Genomic DNA, 21,608 nt, shown 5'->3' with positions numbered 1-21,608 from the left:
GCCAGCTGCAGTCCACTCGCTTTGAATAATCGATATTAGACCTTTTGATTCGTATGTCCCCGCTCAGTGTGACTGCAGAGAATTGAAATAGTTAAAGAGTTAAATTACAGCTGGCCTGAAAGGTGACGGCAGGATGTACTAGGAGGGGACTCAGCCTAGGAGGGGTTAAAATTCAACTAGGGGGACAAGGAGAAAACAGCTTGATGTGTTCCACTCTGTCATGACAGAACTGAAGGGGGACTGGCATCTGTAGAAATGCAACTCCTCATTAAATCCCGGTGATCTGCAGGCAGGCAGGGTTTGGTGCTGAGCTATTCCAGGACAAGACAGAACCTCCATCCATATCTGTGTCAGGTGGTGTTAACCATGAGGTGCCAACGAACCCTTTGCTTGTGGCAGATTTTGCCTGAAGCCTTTGTGTCGAGCAGGGGGGATCGGTGCGACCAGCAAAGCCTCCCTCCTCCTGCAAGGGTCGCAGCTCACCCCTTTGGGCTTCGGCACGGACCCTGAGTAGGTTTGCTTGCAGCTTTTTCAGTTGAAGGTTTTCTCCCAAGAGACCTGAAGCCAAGTTTCCTCTGAAACCTCTGTTGCTGTATTGTGGATGTAACTTTTCTTGGAATGGGTGCAATGGGAGTGCATGATCCTGCTTCTCCTGGGATGGATGTGCCTGTATCATCCTCAGCACGGGGAAGCACAAGGCACTTCAGTCCTCCCAGCTACACCTGGGGGGAGAAAGAGGAGGAATGTGAAGATAAAGAAAATAGAAGAGATGGCGCTTCTGCTCTTCTGACTCAAGCTCTGAGTTTTTCTCCCCATCAGCAGATCAGACAAATCCATGGGCTTCCTCCTGCTGGATACCCACAGCTGCACTGCGGGAAGGAGCTGGGTGCACGGCTCTGTCCCTGCAGCCGGAGGACAGGCAGGGCAGGACGGTAGAGCTTTCCGCTGTGGAGCGTGACCTCTGGATGGCAGCTCCTGGTGTGGGGTGGTGGAAACAAGAGAAGCCGCTGGAGAAAAAGAGAGAAAGATTTCCCCTATGGTCTCAGACCCAAAACTTTTAACAGAGGACATGTGAAATGGCTCTAAATCACTCGTTTCCTTCTGCCTGCTCCAGCGCCACAGTTCTGCACGCCTGTCTGTCCAAAAGGAGATTGTCAAAGAGCTCCTCTGCTTGATAGCTCTTTCTGCATTTTCTGATTCATTAGTTTTCCTAATATAAATGCTCCCTGCCTGTTCTCAGCAGGGCAATAAAGCCAGGGAAGAGAGCTGTTCCTGAGCACCCTCCCCGGCATGCCGTCACTTGACGTGCCTGCCTGCGAGTGTGCCAGGAGCCGTCTCGGGGGACGTGGGACATAGAAGCAAAGTAACTTCAGTGTCTGGCCAGATGCGGCTTGGATGTGTCAGTCAGGATTATGGTTGAGCCGTTCCCTCTTGCCGTGTCAGACTTCATGTCCTGGATTTGTTTCCATTCTCCGAGGCAGTTGCTTAATCCTGGATGCTTAAACTGTGTGGCTGAATTGCCCCACACTGAAGGCATCGCTGTGCACGATTGTGGGTGTTAAACGTGTGCAGAAATGTTTAAACACGTGGGAGTTTCAGTGCACTTGTGGGGGCTGGCATTCAGTAAGTGGGAAGGACATGCCGCGGGGACGTGCTGGTGGAAATGAGCTGTTTATTCCTGATCCGTGTCTTACGAAGGGAGATTCACTGTCCCTACGTTAAGTTTCACCTTGTTGATATGGCTACATCCCTGGTTTTGACACCCTTGCTGACTGCTGTGCTGCATGAGAAGATGCAGAAAGGTCAAAATCTATACCAGGAAAGGGGTTACTGAGGAACTAAACTGATGCTTTCCCTGCAGATGACTACTCTGTATGGGTGCACGTATACCAAGGTGCCTGTCTCTGCCCTTGCGATGCTGCAAGAGCCTCTGTCACTCTGTGAGCTGTATTTCCCAACCGTAGAGGGGACATTAAAAAAGCTGACGCCCCTTACTATTCTCTTCTTTTTTTATAATAAGGAAATAGATCATTTTAGTGTTTTGTCAAAGGCTTTTCTCCCACTCATGTTATCTCTTGGCTGCTCTGATCTCCAATGCAGGTACTGGAATTCCCTGAGGAATCTGGTGGTCTCCTTGCTGAACTCCATGAAGTCCATCATCAGTTTGCTCTTCCTGCTGTTCCTGTTCATTGTGGTGTTTGCTTTGCTGGGGATGCAGCTCTTTGGAGGACAGTGAGTCTAATTAATTATTGTCCTTTCAGGGGCAATCCAAAAGCAATTGCCTGGAACATGTAGCAGGGAGAGAGGCTGCAGGGTTTGAGGGGTTCACATCGTGGGTGCAGATGCCAGTCTTTCTGGGCTGCTAAGTGCTCTCAGTGTGTAGGAAAATACTTCTTCTTCTGATGTTTTACCTGGAGCTGAATTCTTTCTGGTTACCCTTGCTCAAAGCTGCTGTGTCCTGCCATGGTCCCCATGTACACCCACAGATCTGAAACTGGGCTGGGGGAGGCAGCACTTTCCCTGCTGTTGGGGGAAAGGCACGTGACAGTGCATTTATTCACTTGGAAACCTTTTCTGCTGGAAAACAGCTTTGTTGAATCTGATTTTTCATATTAGAAATGCCAGTTGTGATGAATTTTGCAGTAAGAAATACCAGAATATTACTGTTCAAACTCCAGCATAAATTTTGAGGTGAAACAATATGAGGTTTGTTTTGGTTTTTTTTCTTTTTTCCCCCAATCAAACCCTATTTTATCTTTAAAATATTAAAATGAAATGATCTGCTAAGAGAGCAATTTCAATTTTGACTTGTACACTTGAGGACAGAAACTTTTTGGAATGTTTTGTTCTGCAAAATCGTTTCAGATTTTGATTGTTCATTTTAATTGTGAAAATGAATTTCAAAGAATTTTCTGCAGGAATAAAATTGAGTTTCTGATAATAGTTCTGTTAAGCATCTTCTCCGAGACGCTGTGTTCCCTGCTGTGGTTGCCTGGGGTGTTATTGCCAGGTGGAACAAATGTTGCTCTCTGCCTTGTGTTAGAGGGTATTATGAGGCTGTGTGAGAGTTGCTTGCCCCTTACTGCTCTTTTTTTTTTTTCCCCCTTTCTAGATTCAATTTCCAAGATGAAACACCAACCACTAATTTCGATACCTTCCCTGCTGCCATCCTCACAGTATTCCAGGTAAAGCCAAACCTTGCCCTGGGTAAGCATTAGAAATTAAGTTTCTGAGTATCTCTTTCTGCTTATGGGGGGGTGCAGAGGTCCCCCCCAAATCTATGGAGTTTAGGAAAGGGGAAGCCGGTCGTTCTCATGTATTTTGCTACAGTGGCCAATCGATACATATTAAAAATCAAATTATTAATTCCTTTTTTTAAAAAAAAAAAAAAAAAAGGAAAACTAGAACAAAATACTTTTTGCTAGGAAAAGAATATTGATAAAAATAGACATTTCTGTTTGGAGCTGACAGTTTGTGCATGCCCACACTTTTCCCCCCCAAGGCCCCTGCTCACGGCTACGGGGGCAGCACTCGCATGTGCCTGGCTGGGTGAATCGTCCTTTCGGAAATCCTAGACCAGCGAGGGAGTAGTTGACCTGTTTCACTTTCTCCTGTGGTTGCCATAATTTACATAAAGCTCAAGAGAGGCTTGAGCTAGCTCCAGGCAGTAAGGAAATAATGTAGCATTTTTGCACGGTAATAGCTCGAGATAAGATAATGCTGGATAAGAATGACAATCAATGGGAGAGCACAGAAAGAGGCATCAGCCTCGGGCAAGTTGGTGTGATGGCAGGGAGATGTCACAGTTCTGGCAGATGCAATGCTCATGGATTTAAGAGGCTAATTTTGCAGCTGTTCTCTGCATGCCTTTTTAAAAACCAGTTATTTCAAGTGTTTCGGTAGAGAGCTGGGGATGCTGCACCCTGCTTCATGTGTGGGTAACACTCACGGGTCCATGGAAAACTGCCCGGCACAAATTGTTGATGTGGGCTTGAGCCGAGGCTTGACCCCAGAACCGAACATTTGTAGCTCTCAGTGAGTGCCTTACGTATTTCAGTGTCATGCCCCAAAAAGGAGGGGAAGAGGGGAAAAAAGGGTTAGTGTCATTTTTTTGCATTAAAACAGAAAAAGAGTCTAAAAGAAAATGTGTCCTGTGACCTCTGCATAAGCAGCTTCACATGGGTATTGCTTCTCTCCAGATGTGAAGCAGGTTTGGTAGTACTTACCTCGCAGGATATTGGAAATCATGGTAGATTAATATTTGCATAGTGTTTTAGTACACATCAAAGAAAAGGCTTAAAAAAACGTAAAGGTATCGCCACAGAGCCAGAACTGAACACAAGTCAGGCTCCGGATATGAGCATCTGGGAATTTTGATGTTATTTTGCTTTGGGACTATAGCTGCCTCTTGAGAAATACTTAGCTGAAATATTTCCTTTCTGTTTCTGAGATAAATGTAATGTAGTGGCTGTGGGATGAAGGAAAGCACTGTTGCTTTTATGACACTTGTCTAGAATGTCAGAGCTACGAATTAAAACAAGCAAAAACCATCAGCATTGAGTTAAGTCAGTGTAGCTTCACAGAGGCATTTTGATAACCTCTGCTCCCAGTCCATCCCCCCTGCTCCCCTGAATCGCAAATACCATGGCAATGTTTCTTCATCACATGGGCTCTGGATTTTCTTCTAACCTTGCCTTCCATCAGCTCAGGCAACCAAGCAGGCTTGTTCTGTTGCTGCTGTAATGAGCAGAGTAGCATCTTTCACTGAATGCATTCGATGTATGGAACAAACATAACAGAGCTAGATACACCCTGTCCATCCCTAACCCCTTTGGAGATTTTTTTTTTTAAGAAGCAGTCTTAAACAAAATCTTCTGCAGCCTCCCTTAGCCTATTTTATTCGAATAAACCTGGCTGGGTCACGATCCTCAGCCACGCGACTCTCAGGACCTCTTTTGCCCACCTGGCTGAGCTCAGCGTTGGGTGCAGCTGAGCCCCGCTCCCCCTAAATTCCCTTTGACGAGCGCTGCACGTTTTTCTCCAGCTCCTGGCTCCCATGAAAGTCTTTGTAAGCTGAATGTCAAGCTGTGTATATACAAAATACAAACACAAATTATATATTCATATATGCCTATATACACGTGAAAAATAACTAGTTGCATCCTCCTATTCCAGCAATCATAGAGCTGGAAGCATGTACAACATCCATAAGCGCAGAGACCATAAAGCAGAAAGACCTGTGTTAATTCTACATGTTCTGCTCCCCGAGAGCTGCCAGGTAAACCCTTGCGCACTGCCAGCTGCTAAGGAGCACAGCACTGGTGGCTGCTGGAGTGGCGGTGGCAGGATGGGACTGAACCTCAGCTCTGCTGATGGGTGCCCTGCTGAGGCTTGGGAAGCAGAGCTGGCTTTGGTTTGATGTCCCAGTGCCCTGGCTGCCCCTGCTGACCTGCCTGCGAGACATGACACTGAGCTGATGTGATTTTTGCATTTGCTCAGGCCCTTCTTCAGGAAAGCATCTCACTTCCAGGACAGTCCTTTGAAACGGTGCCGTACTTCCTCTGCAGCAGAGTGTCTCCCACGTTAATGTCATCATTAGTTCATTAAGATTCACCGCAGCTCAACAGCTGTTTTTATTCCATCACCTGGTGGCTCCTCAGCCAAGCCTGGGTATTAAATGCCAAGACACACTGGACAAAATGTTCGTCGTCAGCTCTGCCCAGGCAGGCTGGTTAGTTTACATTACCCATCTCTCTGCAAAAGTTCCATAAAACATATTTTTTTTCCCCTTGAAGTTTTCATTCCACTTCCAAAATAATGCAGTTGGATTTTCGAACACAGACCTGACCCTGCTGGACTTTTTTATGTGCAGCCTTTAATTTGTGATACCTGCAGCTCCTGGTCTTCTGCAGCGAATAGAAGCATTCCCACCGGTTTCCCTTTCCACAAATGTTTGTGCGATCAAATCACTTCATGGCTGTTCCCTCAAAGCAGGAGCACTTGTAAATTCATGGAAATTATGTGAATGCAAGTTTGTGAACCGTGTTTTGCATAATTACGTGCCAGAGTTCAAAGCCCTGTGCCCTGGTTCATATTCTCTGGTGTAAATCCAGAGTAACTCCAACGTTGTGAGTTAGGCTTGGGCTCTGAATTCTGGTTTCTGAATTGAGACCAGATTTTGCATTTAGGAAACAAGATTGTGTATGTGCTGTGTGTCCCTGTGTCTGTTCTTGTTCTTAGCCTACCGCTCTCATCAGCACCAAGCCTGCAGCAAGAAATTTTCTCTCTATCAGCCGCGGATGACTAGTTTGGAATTTGCAATCATTTCGAGCATACCGTATGCACATGGGACTTGATTACTACAACACGCATCATGCTTTGGGCTCTTTTTTGTGGCTTTTTTTATTTTTCTTCTACTAAACACAAAGACAAGTTCCTATTTAGGAATTTGAGCTTCACATCCCAGTGGGCATGTTTTAATGTACTAAAAGTAGCTATTGTTTGACTCTGCCATGGCAGGCAGATGAAGTGCTTTCCACCCAAAATGCTGCTGTGTTACAGTCACTGGTGAGGAATGGGAGCTGCAGGCGATTCAGACTGGTGCAAAATTAGCACCTAGCATGACAAGGCTTATTTGAGTCTTAGATGTTTTCACTTACTCTGATTAGTTTTTCTATTATTCATGTGTTTGCTAATTAGCCTCGGGTCAGTATCCAGAGCCTGCAGCCAGGACAGCTCTGCAGAGCCAGGCTGCGGTGGTGCTTGCCTCCGTACAGGGATGCCAGAGCATCACGGTCCCCTTCAAGCCACCCTCACCTGTCCTCACTCATACACACTGGTTACTGCTGCCACTTTGGTTTTTGTTTTTGTTTTTTTTGTGGTGTGTGGCTGTCTGGGTGGCTGAGCATCCTCCTGGCCTTGGCAAGCAGGAAACCTGGGGAAGAACCCGGTGTGGTGGAGCTCCCTGGCAAACGGCGTCGTGGCTGTGCCACCCGGTGCCTGGCGTTTGGAGCTGTGGTCACCATGCACCAGCTGCAGCGAAGCTGCCGGCAGCCTTGTGGAGCAGAGGATCAGTGGAAAGGGGTTACAGGAGTTTCTCCTCCTGTTGTGCAGGCACTCAGGGTGTACATCGTGTGTGGGCTGGGGGGAGCTGAGCAAACCCTTGGTGTATGGAGTGAGTGAAAGGAGCTGACGCTGGCAGAGATCCCGCTCAGGGCACTGGGCTTTGAGGTCAGAATTTCCTTAGGTCTGTGGGAAAGGTCATGCACAGAGCTGTTGGAAGCTGGTATTTCCATGTGACTCAAAAATAGAGATGGGGGGAGAAACTGTGCTGGTGGTGAAGGGCTAGAATGTGGCTTTTGCTGCCTCCACCCGCAAGAAAACCTGCGGTCAGAGGTGGGCGGCAGGTATGGCACTAAGAGAGGGCAGGAATGGGGCAGCAGTCCTCCCTCACCAGTGGTCCTCTCTCCTTCTCAGCCCGTGCAGAGGAGAAAACTGTGTCCAGCCTGGCATGAGACCATCCAGGGCTGGGAGGCTGATGCCCAGCACTGCAGTCTGCCACACTAACCTGCTCATCTGTTTTCCCCCTGGAGACCCATCTGGGATCGCATCAAGCTGCCTAGCTCCCCCAGACTTTACCTACTTAATCTCTCCTTCGAGTCACCCTTTCTTCTTTTCTCTTGAATTTCGCTGTGCAGATCCTGACGGGGGAAGACTGGAATGCAGTGATGTACCACGGGATAGAGTCACAGGGTGGTGTCCGCTCGGGGATGTTCTCCTCCATTTACTTCATCGTCCTGACGTTGTTTGGTAACTGTATCCTTGTACTTTGCCTTGTGTTAGCAGCACAGTGTGCCATGCACCCTTCCAAAGATGCTAGAAATACCTAGTTTTGTTTAAATTCTCACACCAGCACTTACACTTTTTAAAACTAAATCATTGCTATAATTTTGTTCATTACAGCACCTGGGGTAAGAGGTATAGGTAAGTTCTCCAAGTCGGTGTCACTTTTCTGATGGCAATGTGAACGTAATCTTCGTTCATTTTAATTTTCATGTTTTACCTTAAGAATGTCCTATTATGAGTTAATTTATATTGTGGGGAAAATGATTGAGGTCAAGGAAGAGCTGGACCTCTGTACCTTGAACGTCTTCACAGACAATTTGCATTAGGTCAGAGGAAGGAAGAATTGAAGTTGGTTGGGTGTGTCATCAGGCTCCTGTCTCTTGGTGCCTTTGTCTACATGGCAGCTTAGCCTAAATGCTTGAAATTGTCTTGTCTCCACATAATGCTTAAAGCTCAGGTCTGGATCTTGGATTTTGGGCTCTGGGATTATTTGGTCATCTTCTAAGACCTGACACATGAAGTGTCTGGAAGATGTTTTGTTCTGCTTAGTCATGATAATCTCTTGAGGGCAACAGGAAACTGGGAGCTTGTGTTCCCCCCCCAGATCTCCCAGGGTGTCTGCTGGGGAACCAGCAGCATTCCGACATGTGCTATGTCCCCAGGGAGGTCTAAGGAGGCAAGAACGTAGCAGTCACGTGGAGATGGGATTTGAAAAGGAAGGCTCTATTTTACAGGGAAATGAGCAAAGAGATTCTCCAATCTGATGGCTGGGTGTGATTAGGAGGGCCAGCAGAGCATAGCAGTTGTGATGGCTCTGTCCCTGCTTCGTGATGGAGGCTGCTAATGGGCTGATGTTGCGTAGCATTGCTCACATTAACTAGGTACAAAATTGGTAGTGGGAGATGCTGGCTGGCTGCAGTGACAGGCTGTGTGGAGTCAAACAGAGCATCCTTAAAAATGGAAACTTAAAACCTGTTGCATATATGAGGCAGCCTGGCAGGTTTGTTTGTTCTGTAACATAGGGATGATAATGCCGAGCACTGCCGCTCTGCTGGAGAGCTCTTTGGAGGGTTTCCCAGCAGTGCAAACCTTCTTCCTAGTTACAGTCCCAGTGTTGCTAGTCTTTTCCTAAGAATCTTGTTTGGGCTGGCAGCATTGGCTGGGTGCTTAGGAGAAAGGGAAGGGGACATGGGGGGCAATACTTGTACTAAAGGTGTAGAGGTGTTCTAGACACGGAGCCCTTCAGCTGCTGTTCAAGATGACAAGTGATGAGATGTCAGCACCCACGGACTGCACAGCAGGGCTCCAGCCCTTTGCTTTGCCTGAAATGTCCCCATTAGCACGAGGAACCGAGACAGGGAACAGAGGAGCAGACAGCATGTGAGCTGTGCTTGTCACACAAGTGTGTCTCTGCGGGATTTATCCCATTAACGTGCGCTGTCAGAGCCAGAGCAGCCGTGATGCCTGCGCTGGCTCGGCAGCTCTGCTCAGACATCTGCCTCGTGGCAGGCAACATGCCCCCTTCCAGAAACACAAGGCTTTGGAAAACTGGGTCAATGGAGAGCCGGGAGGGAGGGAGATCTCTAAATCCTCAAGGCTTGGCATTTGAAAATGAGATTAAGCTATAATCAGGCTTGACAGCAGAGCTGAGAGAGAGACTTCTAACCTTAGAGCAGCTAAGATCCAGCAGTTTTGAGGAACAGGATACAAATTCCCTTCTTGCACATTTAATTCAGAGGGGGCTTCTCCCTTTTCCTTTAGTTTTCCTTAAAAGGGGAAGAGCAGGGGATGCTCAAAAGAAGGGAATAAGGTCCTGGTTCACCTATTGCCGCTGTCATGAATTGGTATTTGCCTCTGCTTGCTCTGGCAGCATGGCAAGTTGAAACCTTACCCCCGTTCTCCCCAAACATCATCCTGGCAGAGAGCAGCTGTATTGCTTTCCCTTCTGCTGCAATGGAGATCCTGGCCGTGGCTTTCCTGGCTGCTTCTCTGGGACCATCTCTGGTGCCTCTGTCATCCCCTTTGCCCGCAGCCCCATGCTGGTGGCACACCTTGGGCACAGCCAGAGCACTGCTGGGGACACCGCCTGTGCGTTCAGCCGGGGAATATGCCAGGTGCGAGTCTTTAATTCTCCGTGAGTCCTGCAGATGGGGATGAGTTTGCTGCAGGTGAGTTTCTGTGAACACAAAGTACAGAGAGAGGGGGGAGCTGGCTGACAAAGTAACAACACTCAGAAACCCTTTTATAATGTCCCGGAAGACTTCTTTCACCAGCTTCTAGTGATCAGAGGTATAAACCTGAAGCAAATCTTTTAATTTATTTGGAGATTTGCCTTCCTGTTGGAGAATTAAGAGACCTGGCCCAGCCTGTCTCTGTAGAAACAGCCTGAGAGCATCAGCTGCTCTCACAGGGAGCTCCTAAGAGCCTTTCTGCATTGCACATAGACCCGTTTGCCTTTAAGCATCGTCAGCAGGAGGGGAAAACTGAGGCTGGAGTGTATGGTGAATGGGGGGTTAAATCTTTTTGTCTGTTGACCACTTTAGCCCACTAGCCGCTTGCACTGATATTTCAAACAGTATCTAAGCAAGGTCAGTGCTACCCCTGCTTTTCACTAGCTACAGTGTCGATGCTGAGAGCAAGCAGCAGGCAGTCATTTATCTCTGAGGGAAATCTGAACTGTATGACTTACCAGGGACTTAAGTTACCATTAACTGTCAAAACATAACCAGGAACACCTGCAAATAAAGTTTAGTTTGCCAGAAAAGAACAGTCCTGCGTTTTTGTGGGAAGAAAAATAGTCGTTAGTGTCAATGATGCTGCAGCACCCCAGCGATGTTAAGGACAGGCAAGTGTAGAGGGTGAGGTACGTGCCTGAGCCTTGGCATCACTTTCCCAAGGAGAACCCTGCAGCCCAGCACACAGCAAGAGAATGCCCTACAGAAAGCAGTCCAAGTCGTTGATTAGCTTAATTATAACGTGAACTGTCTTTTCTGCCCTAACTTGGGACTGCACAAAGATGTGCCGCCCCCCCCCCCCCCCCGCCCCGCCTTACAGAACTGCCCCTAAAAAGCTTATTGAATGTTCTTTTTTTATGCAATGGATTTTTTTTCATGTGGATTGGCCATCAGCACTCATCACACGGATGTTGTTCACTGTAGCTGAATTTTTTAAGTGGGACTTCTTGGTTTTATTTCCTTATATCACTACTGTTGAAATCAGTCTAAGCCCTTCTGGATGCTGGTCAGCAAAAAGCACTTCAGTTCCTCTGCTGGGAGAGGGGTCTTATCTTCAGTTTTTGCATGTTGGCATTTGGTGTGTCCATTTTTAAGGGTTAAGGCAGGTTGGATCAAATCTCATTGAAGAATTGGCATTGGCAATCTTGGGTCAGCTTGCAAAACCTGCTCTTTTTAAACATAAGTGACTCCTTTCTTCTCCTATTGCTGCTTGGGGCATCGTGATTGTTCTTTTTCATGAAGAAGAAAGGTGGGTGGGTGCCAGCTTCCCCTGCTTCTTACTGCAGCCCAGTTGGTTTTTTGAATCCATTTGGGTTTTCAAGGGACTATTCTAAGGAAAAGATCCAGAAACTTTGTTTTTCTAAGTCGGAAGTCTCTCATGTTACATTCCCAGTTCCAGAGAGTCTTTGTGGAGCCAGACCTCTGCATCTGAAGTGGTTTAATGGAAGTAGTATGATTAGAGTAACAGCAGGATTTGACCTATTTTCTCGGAAATTGCCCCATGCCTGCATTCATTGTTATCCAGTTAATTGATAAATTGATGCATCTGTTGAGGAAAGAAAACTAGAAAAAAAAAAAAAAAAACCCACCATGAAAAACTGCAGAGGAGCCTGAAAGGAAAAGCAGCAAATGCCTGGAGCGTGCTGCTCTTCCCCTTGTCCTTGGCTCCGCATGGGAGAGCCGTACACGGCACCGTGTGCTGGCTCAGCTGCCTGGGTCATACAGCCTGGACCAGAGGCCGGAGTCTGGGTGATATTTGGGAATCCCTGAGCTCTGCAGAAAGGGCTAAGGAACTTTTTTTTGGGCCAGAAACACCCAAGACTGCCAGATTGTATCTTCTTGGAGATGGATCAAAACAGCCTGATCTGCTAAAAAAAAAAAAAAAAAAAAAAAAATTAATTATATTTCCAGTGGTTGATTATGTTACACGAGACATTTTCAGCATGTGTGTGTAGGAGGCAGGGGTAGGAAGACAGTTTTATTACCAAGACATTTATTCCCAGAGCAGGAGGCTTGGAAGTGTTTCCAACATGTTGGAAGCACCCCAGAGGAAGAAACCCAAACAGCCGGCACCAGCTGGCACCCTGGCGGTGCTGTAGGCAGTGGTGCCCCATCCTCCCTGCCTGCACCCCCAGCCCACAAGGGGCAGCCCCCTCTTGCCAACTTTCACTTAAAAGGAAATAGAAATTAGTATCTTTGTAAATGAAAAGTTGATTGAGCTCTGACTTCAGCGTGGGAGGGAGGTGATTATTTCAGCATCATCATTCACTTTTTCTTGTTCTTTATCTGCTGGGCTCCCTAGGATTGAGGTGCTCCCACCCTGCCCTCCTCATTGTCCTGCTGGAACGGAGGAAAGAGCAATTGATGGGCATCATGTTTCAAAGCTCTGTCTGTGCCAGAGGAATCGTCTTCCTGTGATAAACTTGCATCCCGTATTACATGAAACAGAGAAAACCTGATGGATGACCTGGCCTTTGCCTGGAGAAACCCCAGGGCTCTGCATCCCGTCCCCTGCAGGGTTTGGCAGTCAGGATGCAGATGCAACCTGAGAGATTAAATGCAGCTCCTGCTCTCCACTGTCAGAAGCAGATGCTCCAGTTTTAATAGGCATTCCGGCTCTGGAGACACTTGTCTCAATGGGAATTAGAGACGTGAACATCTGGTTCTGCAGTCTTGGCTGAATTATGTTGAGTAAAAATCCTTGAGAGGGAAGGCAAAGCAGCTTTGGGCTGGTTGTTTGAACCAGCTTTGGTCCCTGGCTGCCCTAGGAAGCCTCCTGATGCCATGCCAACGTGGGGCAACGGCTCTGCAGCCTCTGGAGGCTGCTGGAGCACAAGGATTTCTAGGCACGCTCCTGTTCAGCAGAGGCGACTGTAGTCAATGAATCAGCTTTGCACCGCTCTGCTTTTCTGTTTATAGAGAAATCTCAGATGCCTCCTCCAGGCATCCTTCTGAGAAATGGAAAGTAACCAGAGGGGCACCAAAACCAAGGTTTTCCCAAATCCTGTTGCAGGTTTGCGGGCACCCTGGGAGCTCACGCCTCGCCTCTCCCCGCCTCGCCTCTCCCCACCTCGCCGGAGTGGTCGCTTGGCTCCCCTGGCATGCTGCCCTCCTCCCTCAGCCCTGCCCTCGCTGCGGCATCGCTTCTAACTCGCAGTGCGATGCAGGGGACACATTAACCCAACAGAAAATAACTGGATCAATTGCCTAAAACTGCTGCAGTCATTTCACTCAGCTTCTGGGGACCTGCATCTGGTCCCTGACTGGCATTTGGCTCTGGCGAGGCCAGTGCAATACGAACGCACATCAGCGTGCTGCTTTAAAGCCGTTGTGAATTTCCAGAGGGTAAACACTCATGAGATCACCTTAATTCTTAGAGACATTCATATTTAGAGGACTAAGCATCACTTTACACAGCTACGGAGCGAGTGACTCTCCTGTCACCAGGTAATGTGCAAGAGCAAAATGGGTTTTCTTATTGGAGAGTAATTTAGGCTTGGTTGTGCTTTGCTGGCTCTCCTTTCACACAAAGGTGTCTGATTTACAACTGGTTTGGGGCTGTTTTGCAGACGCATAGCTGGAATAACAACAATAAAATATAGGAAGGGACAAGTAATAGCTGAAATCATTAAGTAGAAAAACGAAAATAAAATATGAATAAATAATTACAGGCAAATGTTATATCTTAGTGATACAATGCAGTGCTCTGCAGAGAGACCCAGGCTAGCGTGGGCGCTGGCAGTTGTTTAGCTGGGCTAGCTGCAATTTGGCCTGGACTAACGGCCCATTTCCCAGCAGAGCTCATTAGCTCGGGCTGGGTGTCCTGCTAACAGGCTCTTCTGGAGCTGCGCTCTGCGGGATGCTGCAGCGTTCAGGATAGAGGACGTCCATGGCGGTCTAATTGTCATATCAACTTCAGTGTGATAAGTCATGATAGTTTCCTTCTGCCAGCAGGTAATGCAGCAGTGACCTAAGCTTAACTTTTTCATGGTACCCGATGCCTTTATATAGCTATATGTATATATTATGCAAATGCTGGCTTTAAAATGACCGATTTCCAGGAGCTCTACTGGTTGTCCTTTTAAGCAAGAGGGAAAAATGAAGGTGGTCCTCTGTGTGTGTGTGTATGGGCAGGAGAGGAGGTGTGGATTTTCTGGAATGAAAGAAGAGGGGCCATTATGTCTTTGAGACAACCCCAGGGTCCCATAATAGTTGCCCCTATAGCGCTGTGAAGCCCATTGCTCAGCACGTGCGCACATCCTCACCGGGGGGGTGCTGGGCCAGAGACAGACAGGTGCCTGGGACCTGCTGTGCTGTGGAGCTGGCTCCCGGCCGAAGCGGGGGGGTTAGAAATGAAGATGAAGCAGTGGTGCAAGGAGTCAATCCATAATATACCGATGGCTGGAATCAGGGAAAGAAAGGTTGTGGCAGCAGGAGGGGAACATTTTCTGTATCTGCTGTGTGAAGATTTTTTTCCCTTAACTGCTCCCCAAAAGATACGCTCCTGAATGTCTTCTTGGCTATCGCTGTTGACAATCTGGCCAACGCCCAAGAGCTGACCAAGGTATGTATGAGATTTCTGTTCCTTCAAACTTAGAGCACAGCTGCTGGATCTAAAGCACACGCTAATGAACCTCCCAGACACTCAGAGGTTTCCTCTAGACCCTGTTCACGCGGCATCTCTGTTTACCGGTTTGCATTGTGGAGAGGGACTTGGAGGCTTATTCTTCAGGTTTGTTTCATTTCAGGCTTGTTTCAGCCAAATCCTTTGTTTTTTAGTTGCGTTTTATGACAGAGTGGGCAGTGGCATTGCTCATCTCGCTGCCACGGGGAGGTGCACAGGCATTTGTAGCATTTGCTGTTTTCAAGACCAGAGGCGAAGCAATTAACGGGTTTTGGCTGACTTGAAGCTTAGATTTGAGGAAACACAGGTGTCGTATTGCTGCTTTTGCTGTCTCACACTAATGTTTCATACCTTGCTGAGCTTTTGGATGAATCAAAGAATTAACGTTCTCCAATCAACTCCCTGGAAAACAACTTGCAGAGGCTATTGTGAATTCTCAGTGTAGATGTTATAATTTTCCTGCCTTTCACCAGGTGCAAGAGAAATCTGAGGCAGCAGTCCAAGCGCAGGCAGAAAGACAGGTCCTGGCAAGAGATGGAAATGACACTGTGCTTTACTGTATGCACAGGTTTATATCGGAGCATTCCCTATGGAAAATAAGGTATAGCCTCGGTATTGCGCAGGAAGGGCTGCAAGTGCTGCAGTTTGTATTCATGTTATTACATACTTTTTTTTCCCTCGTTGTACCATAGTTGTATTTATGAGGCAGCAGATTTTTTTTTCCACGTTTCTAGTTTGTTCTTACCAAGTGCCCACCCCATTGCTGTGCTGCTGCCAACGCTGTAAGTCAGTGACCTGCCAGTGGCAAAAGCAGCACCATGTCCACCTTGGCAGTTGTGTTTTACAAGCTTTATTTTATATGCCTTTTATAGGGTAAGAGGATCACTAACGACGTGTTTACACAGCAGCGGACAAGGATATTTTCTCTTTATAGAGTTGTAGAAAGGTGCAGTAGTTTGTGGATAAGTGATGCAACTCCACAGTTCAGGGGGACAGAGATTTCTAGGAGCTTCCTGCCCCACTCCAGCCGCTGAAGACCGAAGCAGCCAGCCGTTCCCAGTTAAAATCCGTGTCTCTGTGGCAGCTGAGCTTGTCTTTATCAGCTCTTCTCTTCTGTGGAGTTGCGTGACTGGCTTCAGCTTCCAGCTTTGACTGGAGCCTTGTTTCCTGACAGCTGATACCCAGCGCAAATCGTACAAGAGGCTGCTGGCTCTCAGGTGTATAATAAATGTTCCTGTGTCTCTGAGAGCATGTTCTGCATCCCTCCTCTCTTATCATGCAGCTCAGGGTTGTGTTTAATGGCACACTGTTTGTTTGGTTTTGGTGGGTTTTTTTTTGGTTTTTTTTTTTTTTTTTTTTTTTGGGAAGTTTTTCCCCTTACAGCAGCTCAGCTGTTTCTCTTTAAAGCCCACAGAAATCTCCAGCCTGGAGGCATGCATCCTCCCAGCCTGTTCGGGAGATTTATGGGCATCCCTTGGATGTGTTGAGAGACGATCAGACCTAGGACAATTCTTGGATAATGAAGCTCATCCTACTTCTGCATTAATCCTTTTAGTGCCTTCTTGTGAATATTTCAGCAGCTGACTGGGACAGTTAGAAACCTGGCTTTGTTGATGTTTATAACGTATAATTAAATATTGATGAATTCACCAGCATTGCCAAATCATAAAGCTTCTTGAGAAACTCTTTTTTGCTTTAATTTTATTTATGATCCCCCAAAATCACTAGGGCTTTCAAAAGAAGAGCAAAAAGATAAAAGTAATTCAATTATATAGCATACCTGGAGAATGAGGGATTTATTGCTAAGTAAATACGATCATGCAAAACCAAAAATGGCCTGGAGATATAATTAAGTTACTCAGGAGTCGGTTGATCTCAGGAGACTTTCTTGACATTTACGCTGTAAAACTAATAGAGATCAGTGCTGCCTACAATGTGGGAAAACCGTAAGCAGTTTGCAACTGCCTCTGTTTCGGAAAGACAGAAAGCTTTCCAGCTAACCTTCAGGACCGAAACTTTTCAACCAGTGTTTCTCCTCCTGGATGCTAATTTGGATTTTTTTTTGTCATGGCATTGGAACGTTTCTCAATAGCCTTAGCTGGGCCTTGTGACCTGTCACAGAAGTTACCAGAACTGTAACTATATTTAACTTAAGCTTGATCATCTGCTGTAGGTTACAAAACTCACCAGTACTTTGGAATGACTCATTTTTGGGAAAAAAACCAAAACGACTCACCTTCTTTGCTTTGAATATACAAAGAATCTGCTCTCTAGCCTCTGCCTTCTCCCCCACCAGGTCTCTCTCCTCCTTTCCCTTATCACTGACTTAAATTCCACCAACTTAATTTCTAGTGATTTCTCAGAACTGTCCCAAATCTCTGTGGGTTGTCTACCCTCTAGTTTTTTCTATACACTGGCAGGTTTTTTTTCCTGTTCACTTATTCAGAGGGGAATTGAAAATTGCCCCCCAAATGTGCTTTGAAAATCTTCTTTCTGCTGACCATGGCACGGTGTCTGTGCTGACCACAGCAGTTCATTCTTCATCCTCGTTAAAGTGGCACGTAAAGCTACCACCAGCGATCCTTTATTTTCCTAAATGTCCTAAAGCACAAAGCGTGTTCTTCGATCTCTGTGCACTGCCAGCAATCCCTGGGAAAACAGTATAAAAACATGCAGTGTGGGGTAGGAGGGATGTGTGAATTTTACATAGAAATATAAAAAACTTATTAAAGAGTTGAGAAATTCACGGAAATAATGGAGTGAAGCGAGCGGCAAAGGCAAGAGTCTAACGGCCATGAAGGTTCTTCCTCCTCCTCCCCAATGGAGAGGGTTTTAATTGGGTGAGGTTAATAAAGAACAGTCAGTGTTAACTGTGCACATCATTATGGGTAGCACTGAAGATGGGCTTTTCCATGTGATAAACTGGTTTAAATGAAGATTTAGAGCTCTAGAAGACAGAAAGGGACCATAAAAGAGAGATGCCCTTATAGGCAGGGCCTTTATATGCACTTGCCCCTACATAACGATGGTGACAGTCCGGGCTGTTGGTGGGACGGATGGATGTTGCCATCGCAGCTCAGAGCTGGCTTCAGTCGTGCACCGTCACACTCCTGTGTGCTCCAAGCAGAACAGGACGAGCCTGTGCCCCAGTGAGACCTGGCAGTGTAAGTACCAGGCAAAAAATTAATTAATTTTTGTAGTGATCTGCAATCTCTTGATGGAAGGAGCTACAGAACTATTATTAAGCAGTCATTTGCTAAAGAGTGTGCTTGTTCGGAGTTAGGGATGGCTGCAATTATAGTGACAACAGATACTGGGTGCTTTACTTCAAGATATTGAATCTAGCAGAATTGCTGATGCACCAGGGAGAAAGGAGCAGAAGCTGCAAATTTTAAAGAGATGGTAAAAACTGCACCTGGTGCTTTAGGTACAAAGAAAGGAAAATCAAGAGCCTTTGAATGTATGTGATTTTAACACTACTAGTGAGTCCTCAAGAGAAGAAACAACTTGAACATACCTGTGGAATGAAAGGAAAACATTAAAAGCTTTTTTATGGGGGTGGGGGCACTTATTCCTCAAAAGATTCATGCTCTGCAGATACCCTTTGTGCTGGTTTTGGCTGGCACAGAATTAATTTTCTTCACAGTAGCTATAGGGGCTGTGTTGTAGGTTTGTGCTGATCACACAGGGATGCTTTTGCTCACCCGGAGCCAAGGGCTGTTCTGCTCCTCACCCCACCCCACAGTGAGCAGGCTGGGGGGCACAAGGTGCTGGGGGGGGGGGGGGGAAGGGGCGCAGCTGGGACTGCTGACGCCACTGACCCGAGGGATGTGCCGTGCCATATGGCATCAGCATGTAAAGCTGGGGGAGGAAGGAAAAGGAAGGGGGGGGGCGACATTTGGAGTGGTGGCATTTGCCTTCCCAAGTCCTGGTTAAGCGTGCTGGAGCCCTGCCGCCCTGGGGATGGCTGAGCCCCTGCCTGCCATGGGGAGCAGGGGGGGATCCCTGGTTTGGCTTTGCTTATTAAACCATCTTTATCTTAATCCACAAGTTTTCCCACTTTTCTGATTCTCTCCCCCATCCCACTAGGGGGAAGTCAGCAAGTGGCTGCTGGGATTTAGTTGCTGGCTGGGGTTAAACCACGACACTCTTGATTCACAACAGGCTTCCAAACCACTGATGAGTTTACTGGAAGCTGGTAGTTGATTGACTTTGTGTAATTGTTCAGCAGGGCTTTTTTTCATGGCCTGTCTCAGGTTCTTTATTCACTACAGTAAGAATTTACTTGTTATAAACTTACTGATTTCTGGAAAGGAAAAAAATAAATCAAAAATTTAATAGTGGTAAATTCTTTTGATTAATTTTTTGTCATTTCTTTTTCTTTCTGAAGGAGAAAGAAAAACAGTTTCAAAATGAGGTGCAGTTTAAACAAATAACACCAAAGTCAGAGCAAGGAATTGTTTATGCATATGATATTCAGGATGGATAAATCTATGGTTTCCTATTGCAAAGCTAGATGTCTTGCTGTCTGCTCTCGTGATTTTAAGCATAATTATTTCACAGTGTTACAGCTGAAGAACAGAGGTAGACCTGTGGCATTTCAAAAAGTCTCACAGAAAAGCCTGTGACTGCTTTCTTCTTGACGTCTGGTTATTCCTTGAATATGTGTGATGCCGACATGGCCATCAGAGGGTCTGGGTTTATCCTACCATGATTTTACTATCTAATTTGACCGGCTAGAGAGTTTAAAGGAAATATAGCCTAGATGACCATTGAAGAAAAACCAGGGCGTTTCTTTGCTTTTTGCCTTCATCTCATAGCTTAAGATCCTGTAGTTTAAATTTGAGCAACATTTCTCCTGTTGTTACACTAGGTAGGAGGAAATAAATAACTTTTTTTTATTCTCTGCGGGAACTTGCAATGGCAATAGAAGTCAAAAATCCACATGGTCTGGGGGTATGAGTAAAGCATGGACACAAGCATCTTTCTGATCTATGCTTGAGTCTACGGACTTGTGCCTTAATACGGCTCCTCCACCCCGTCAGTCCTCAGTAATTCAACTGAAATCAGTGGAAATATCTGGGGTAAAGCTGGTGCGAGCTAGATTGCTATTGCTTGTTGGACTTACTGTTTCACAGTAGTCACATTGGCAAGAAGTCATGAAGGGTTCAGGAGTCTGACTCATATATTTCAGCAGGAACGTGGGCTTTAGAATGTTTTTACTCAGGTCTGAGATAAATGGGGCTCCCTTCACCCCAGAAATGTCACATTGTGGTCAGGTCTCTCCCCATAGTTTCCTTTCACAAAACTAAGTGGTAAGAGGAGACCAAAGAGAGGTAAGAAGCTTTGTGAGGGAGATGTAATCCTGGTAAAAATGCACTGAGCACTTGACCAAACCCTGCATTTCTCTTCTTGACCAACTGTTGCTGGCCCCAAACCCTACCTGGCAGTCCTTGCAAGAAGTGACGAAATTTTGCTTTACATTAATGAGTCTGCACTGTCCTTGCAGCATGGTGGTGACAGTCACATGCCACTCGTGCCTTGGGGACTCTGGTTATCATCGTTACATGATGCATGCTCTGATTTCTCTTGCTTTTCTGCACCAGGATGAGGAGGAGATGGAGGAAGCCACCAACCAAAAGCTCGCCCTGCAAAAGGCCAAGGAAGTGGCAGAAGTCAGCCCCATGTCTGCAGCTAACATTTCCATAGCCGCGTAAGCATTATTTTATTATTTGGGAAGTTTATAATTTCGTTTCTGTTTTTTCAGTGTCAATGTGTGTTCGTTCAACTGGAGCATCCCATAGTACTCTGTGAGCCCTCTTATACCGTCTCTGTTACTGCCAGGGCTTTAGGTTGACCGAATACTTCAGTGCTGATTGATTAACCATGGATTTAATTAAGTATTTATGTTAGTTTGTTTCTTTTTTTGTAATGTCTCATCTTTTGCCTTGCTATAAATAACTGTGTTTTAGAAGGATTTTTTTAAGCTGTCCTAGGATAGATTTCACCAGGTGAAGTGTTAACATTTCACTTTGGATTTTTAATTACAAGAGGTATGTGTGGACATCATGTCTTAGCTATTCTTTAATGATCTCTGCTTTGAGAATTTAGAGTGTAAATGCATCCTCCTAAGTATCAGACTGAAAAACATGCTTGAATGCACTTTCCTTGCTGTTTGAAGGAGTGCTGGGTTGAATAAAGTGATGTATGTGAAGAGTCACTGGTTTGTAGCTAGAAACATAGATTTGCATCTTCAGATGCAGGTCTTCTGCATGGATGTGGACATATGCACAGACTCTGTGATACCAGAACCCTTAGAAAACATTGTCTTGTGGTCCATCTTTTCATATATACTGATCTAAAGTGAAGTGAAAAAATTATATGTAGGTGGAAATACTTGTCCATATGTTGCTGAGGTCAGTGCAGAGTTCTGCCTTCGTGGAATTTTAGCATCAGGACTGCCAGCATCAAAAAATTTAGTCATGCATTTTACTGAGAGCTGCTGATGTTTTCCAGATCAAGCATAGAAAAAGAAATTTCCTGTCTAATTTTATTGCAAAGTATCTGAAATGCAGCAGGATCCCTGTTTGTTCCTTCAGTGTGAATCTCTTGAGACCTTTGTCACTGGGAGTTTAATCCACTTCATCAAAGACAATAGGCCAAATGGAGCCAGTTCATTATATGTGAAGGAAAAGAATGGTATTAATTTGGCTTTTTTATTCTTCTTACCATTTTACTCTGCTATTACCGCTTTAATCAGCTTCTATTTTCACCCTGTCTGCTTGCTGGTTTTAAATATAATCCCTTTCTCACAATGATTTCCTGTCTGGTCTTGAAAAGAAGTCAAATGAGGATATTTACTCTTGTCCTTTGATGACTTTCCTGGTACTGTTGTTTTAAAATGG

General features: G+C 46.0%; 1 protein-coding gene across 1 annotated transcript in view; it reads left to right on the top strand.

Annotated features, from left to right (window-relative positions):
• LOC121093624 (voltage-dependent N-type calcium channel subunit alpha-1B-like) overlaps nucleotides 1–21,608 on the top strand; it is a 301,786-nt gene that overhangs the window by 183,586 nt on the left and 96,592 nt on the right. Inside the window, exons 14-18 of the mRNA XM_040606263.1 lie at nucleotides 2,101–2,232; nucleotides 3,113–3,185; nucleotides 7,698–7,815; nucleotides 14,576–14,643; nucleotides 20,310–20,416. Coding sequence (XP_040462197.1) covers nucleotides 2,101–2,232; nucleotides 3,113–3,185; nucleotides 7,698–7,815; nucleotides 14,576–14,643; nucleotides 20,310–20,416 — 498 coding nt within the window. The remainder of the gene's footprint in view (nucleotides 1–2,100; nucleotides 2,233–3,112; nucleotides 3,186–7,697; nucleotides 7,816–14,575; nucleotides 14,644–20,309; nucleotides 20,417–21,608) is intronic.

This window comes from Falco naumanni, chromosome 9, assembly GCF_017639655.2.
Source record: "Falco naumanni isolate bFalNau1 chromosome 9, bFalNau1.pat, whole genome shotgun sequence".
Classification (NCBI taxonomy): domain Eukaryota; kingdom Metazoa; phylum Chordata; class Aves; order Falconiformes; family Falconidae; genus Falco; species Falco naumanni.
This window is presented reverse-complemented; position numbering and strand designations above follow the sequence as displayed.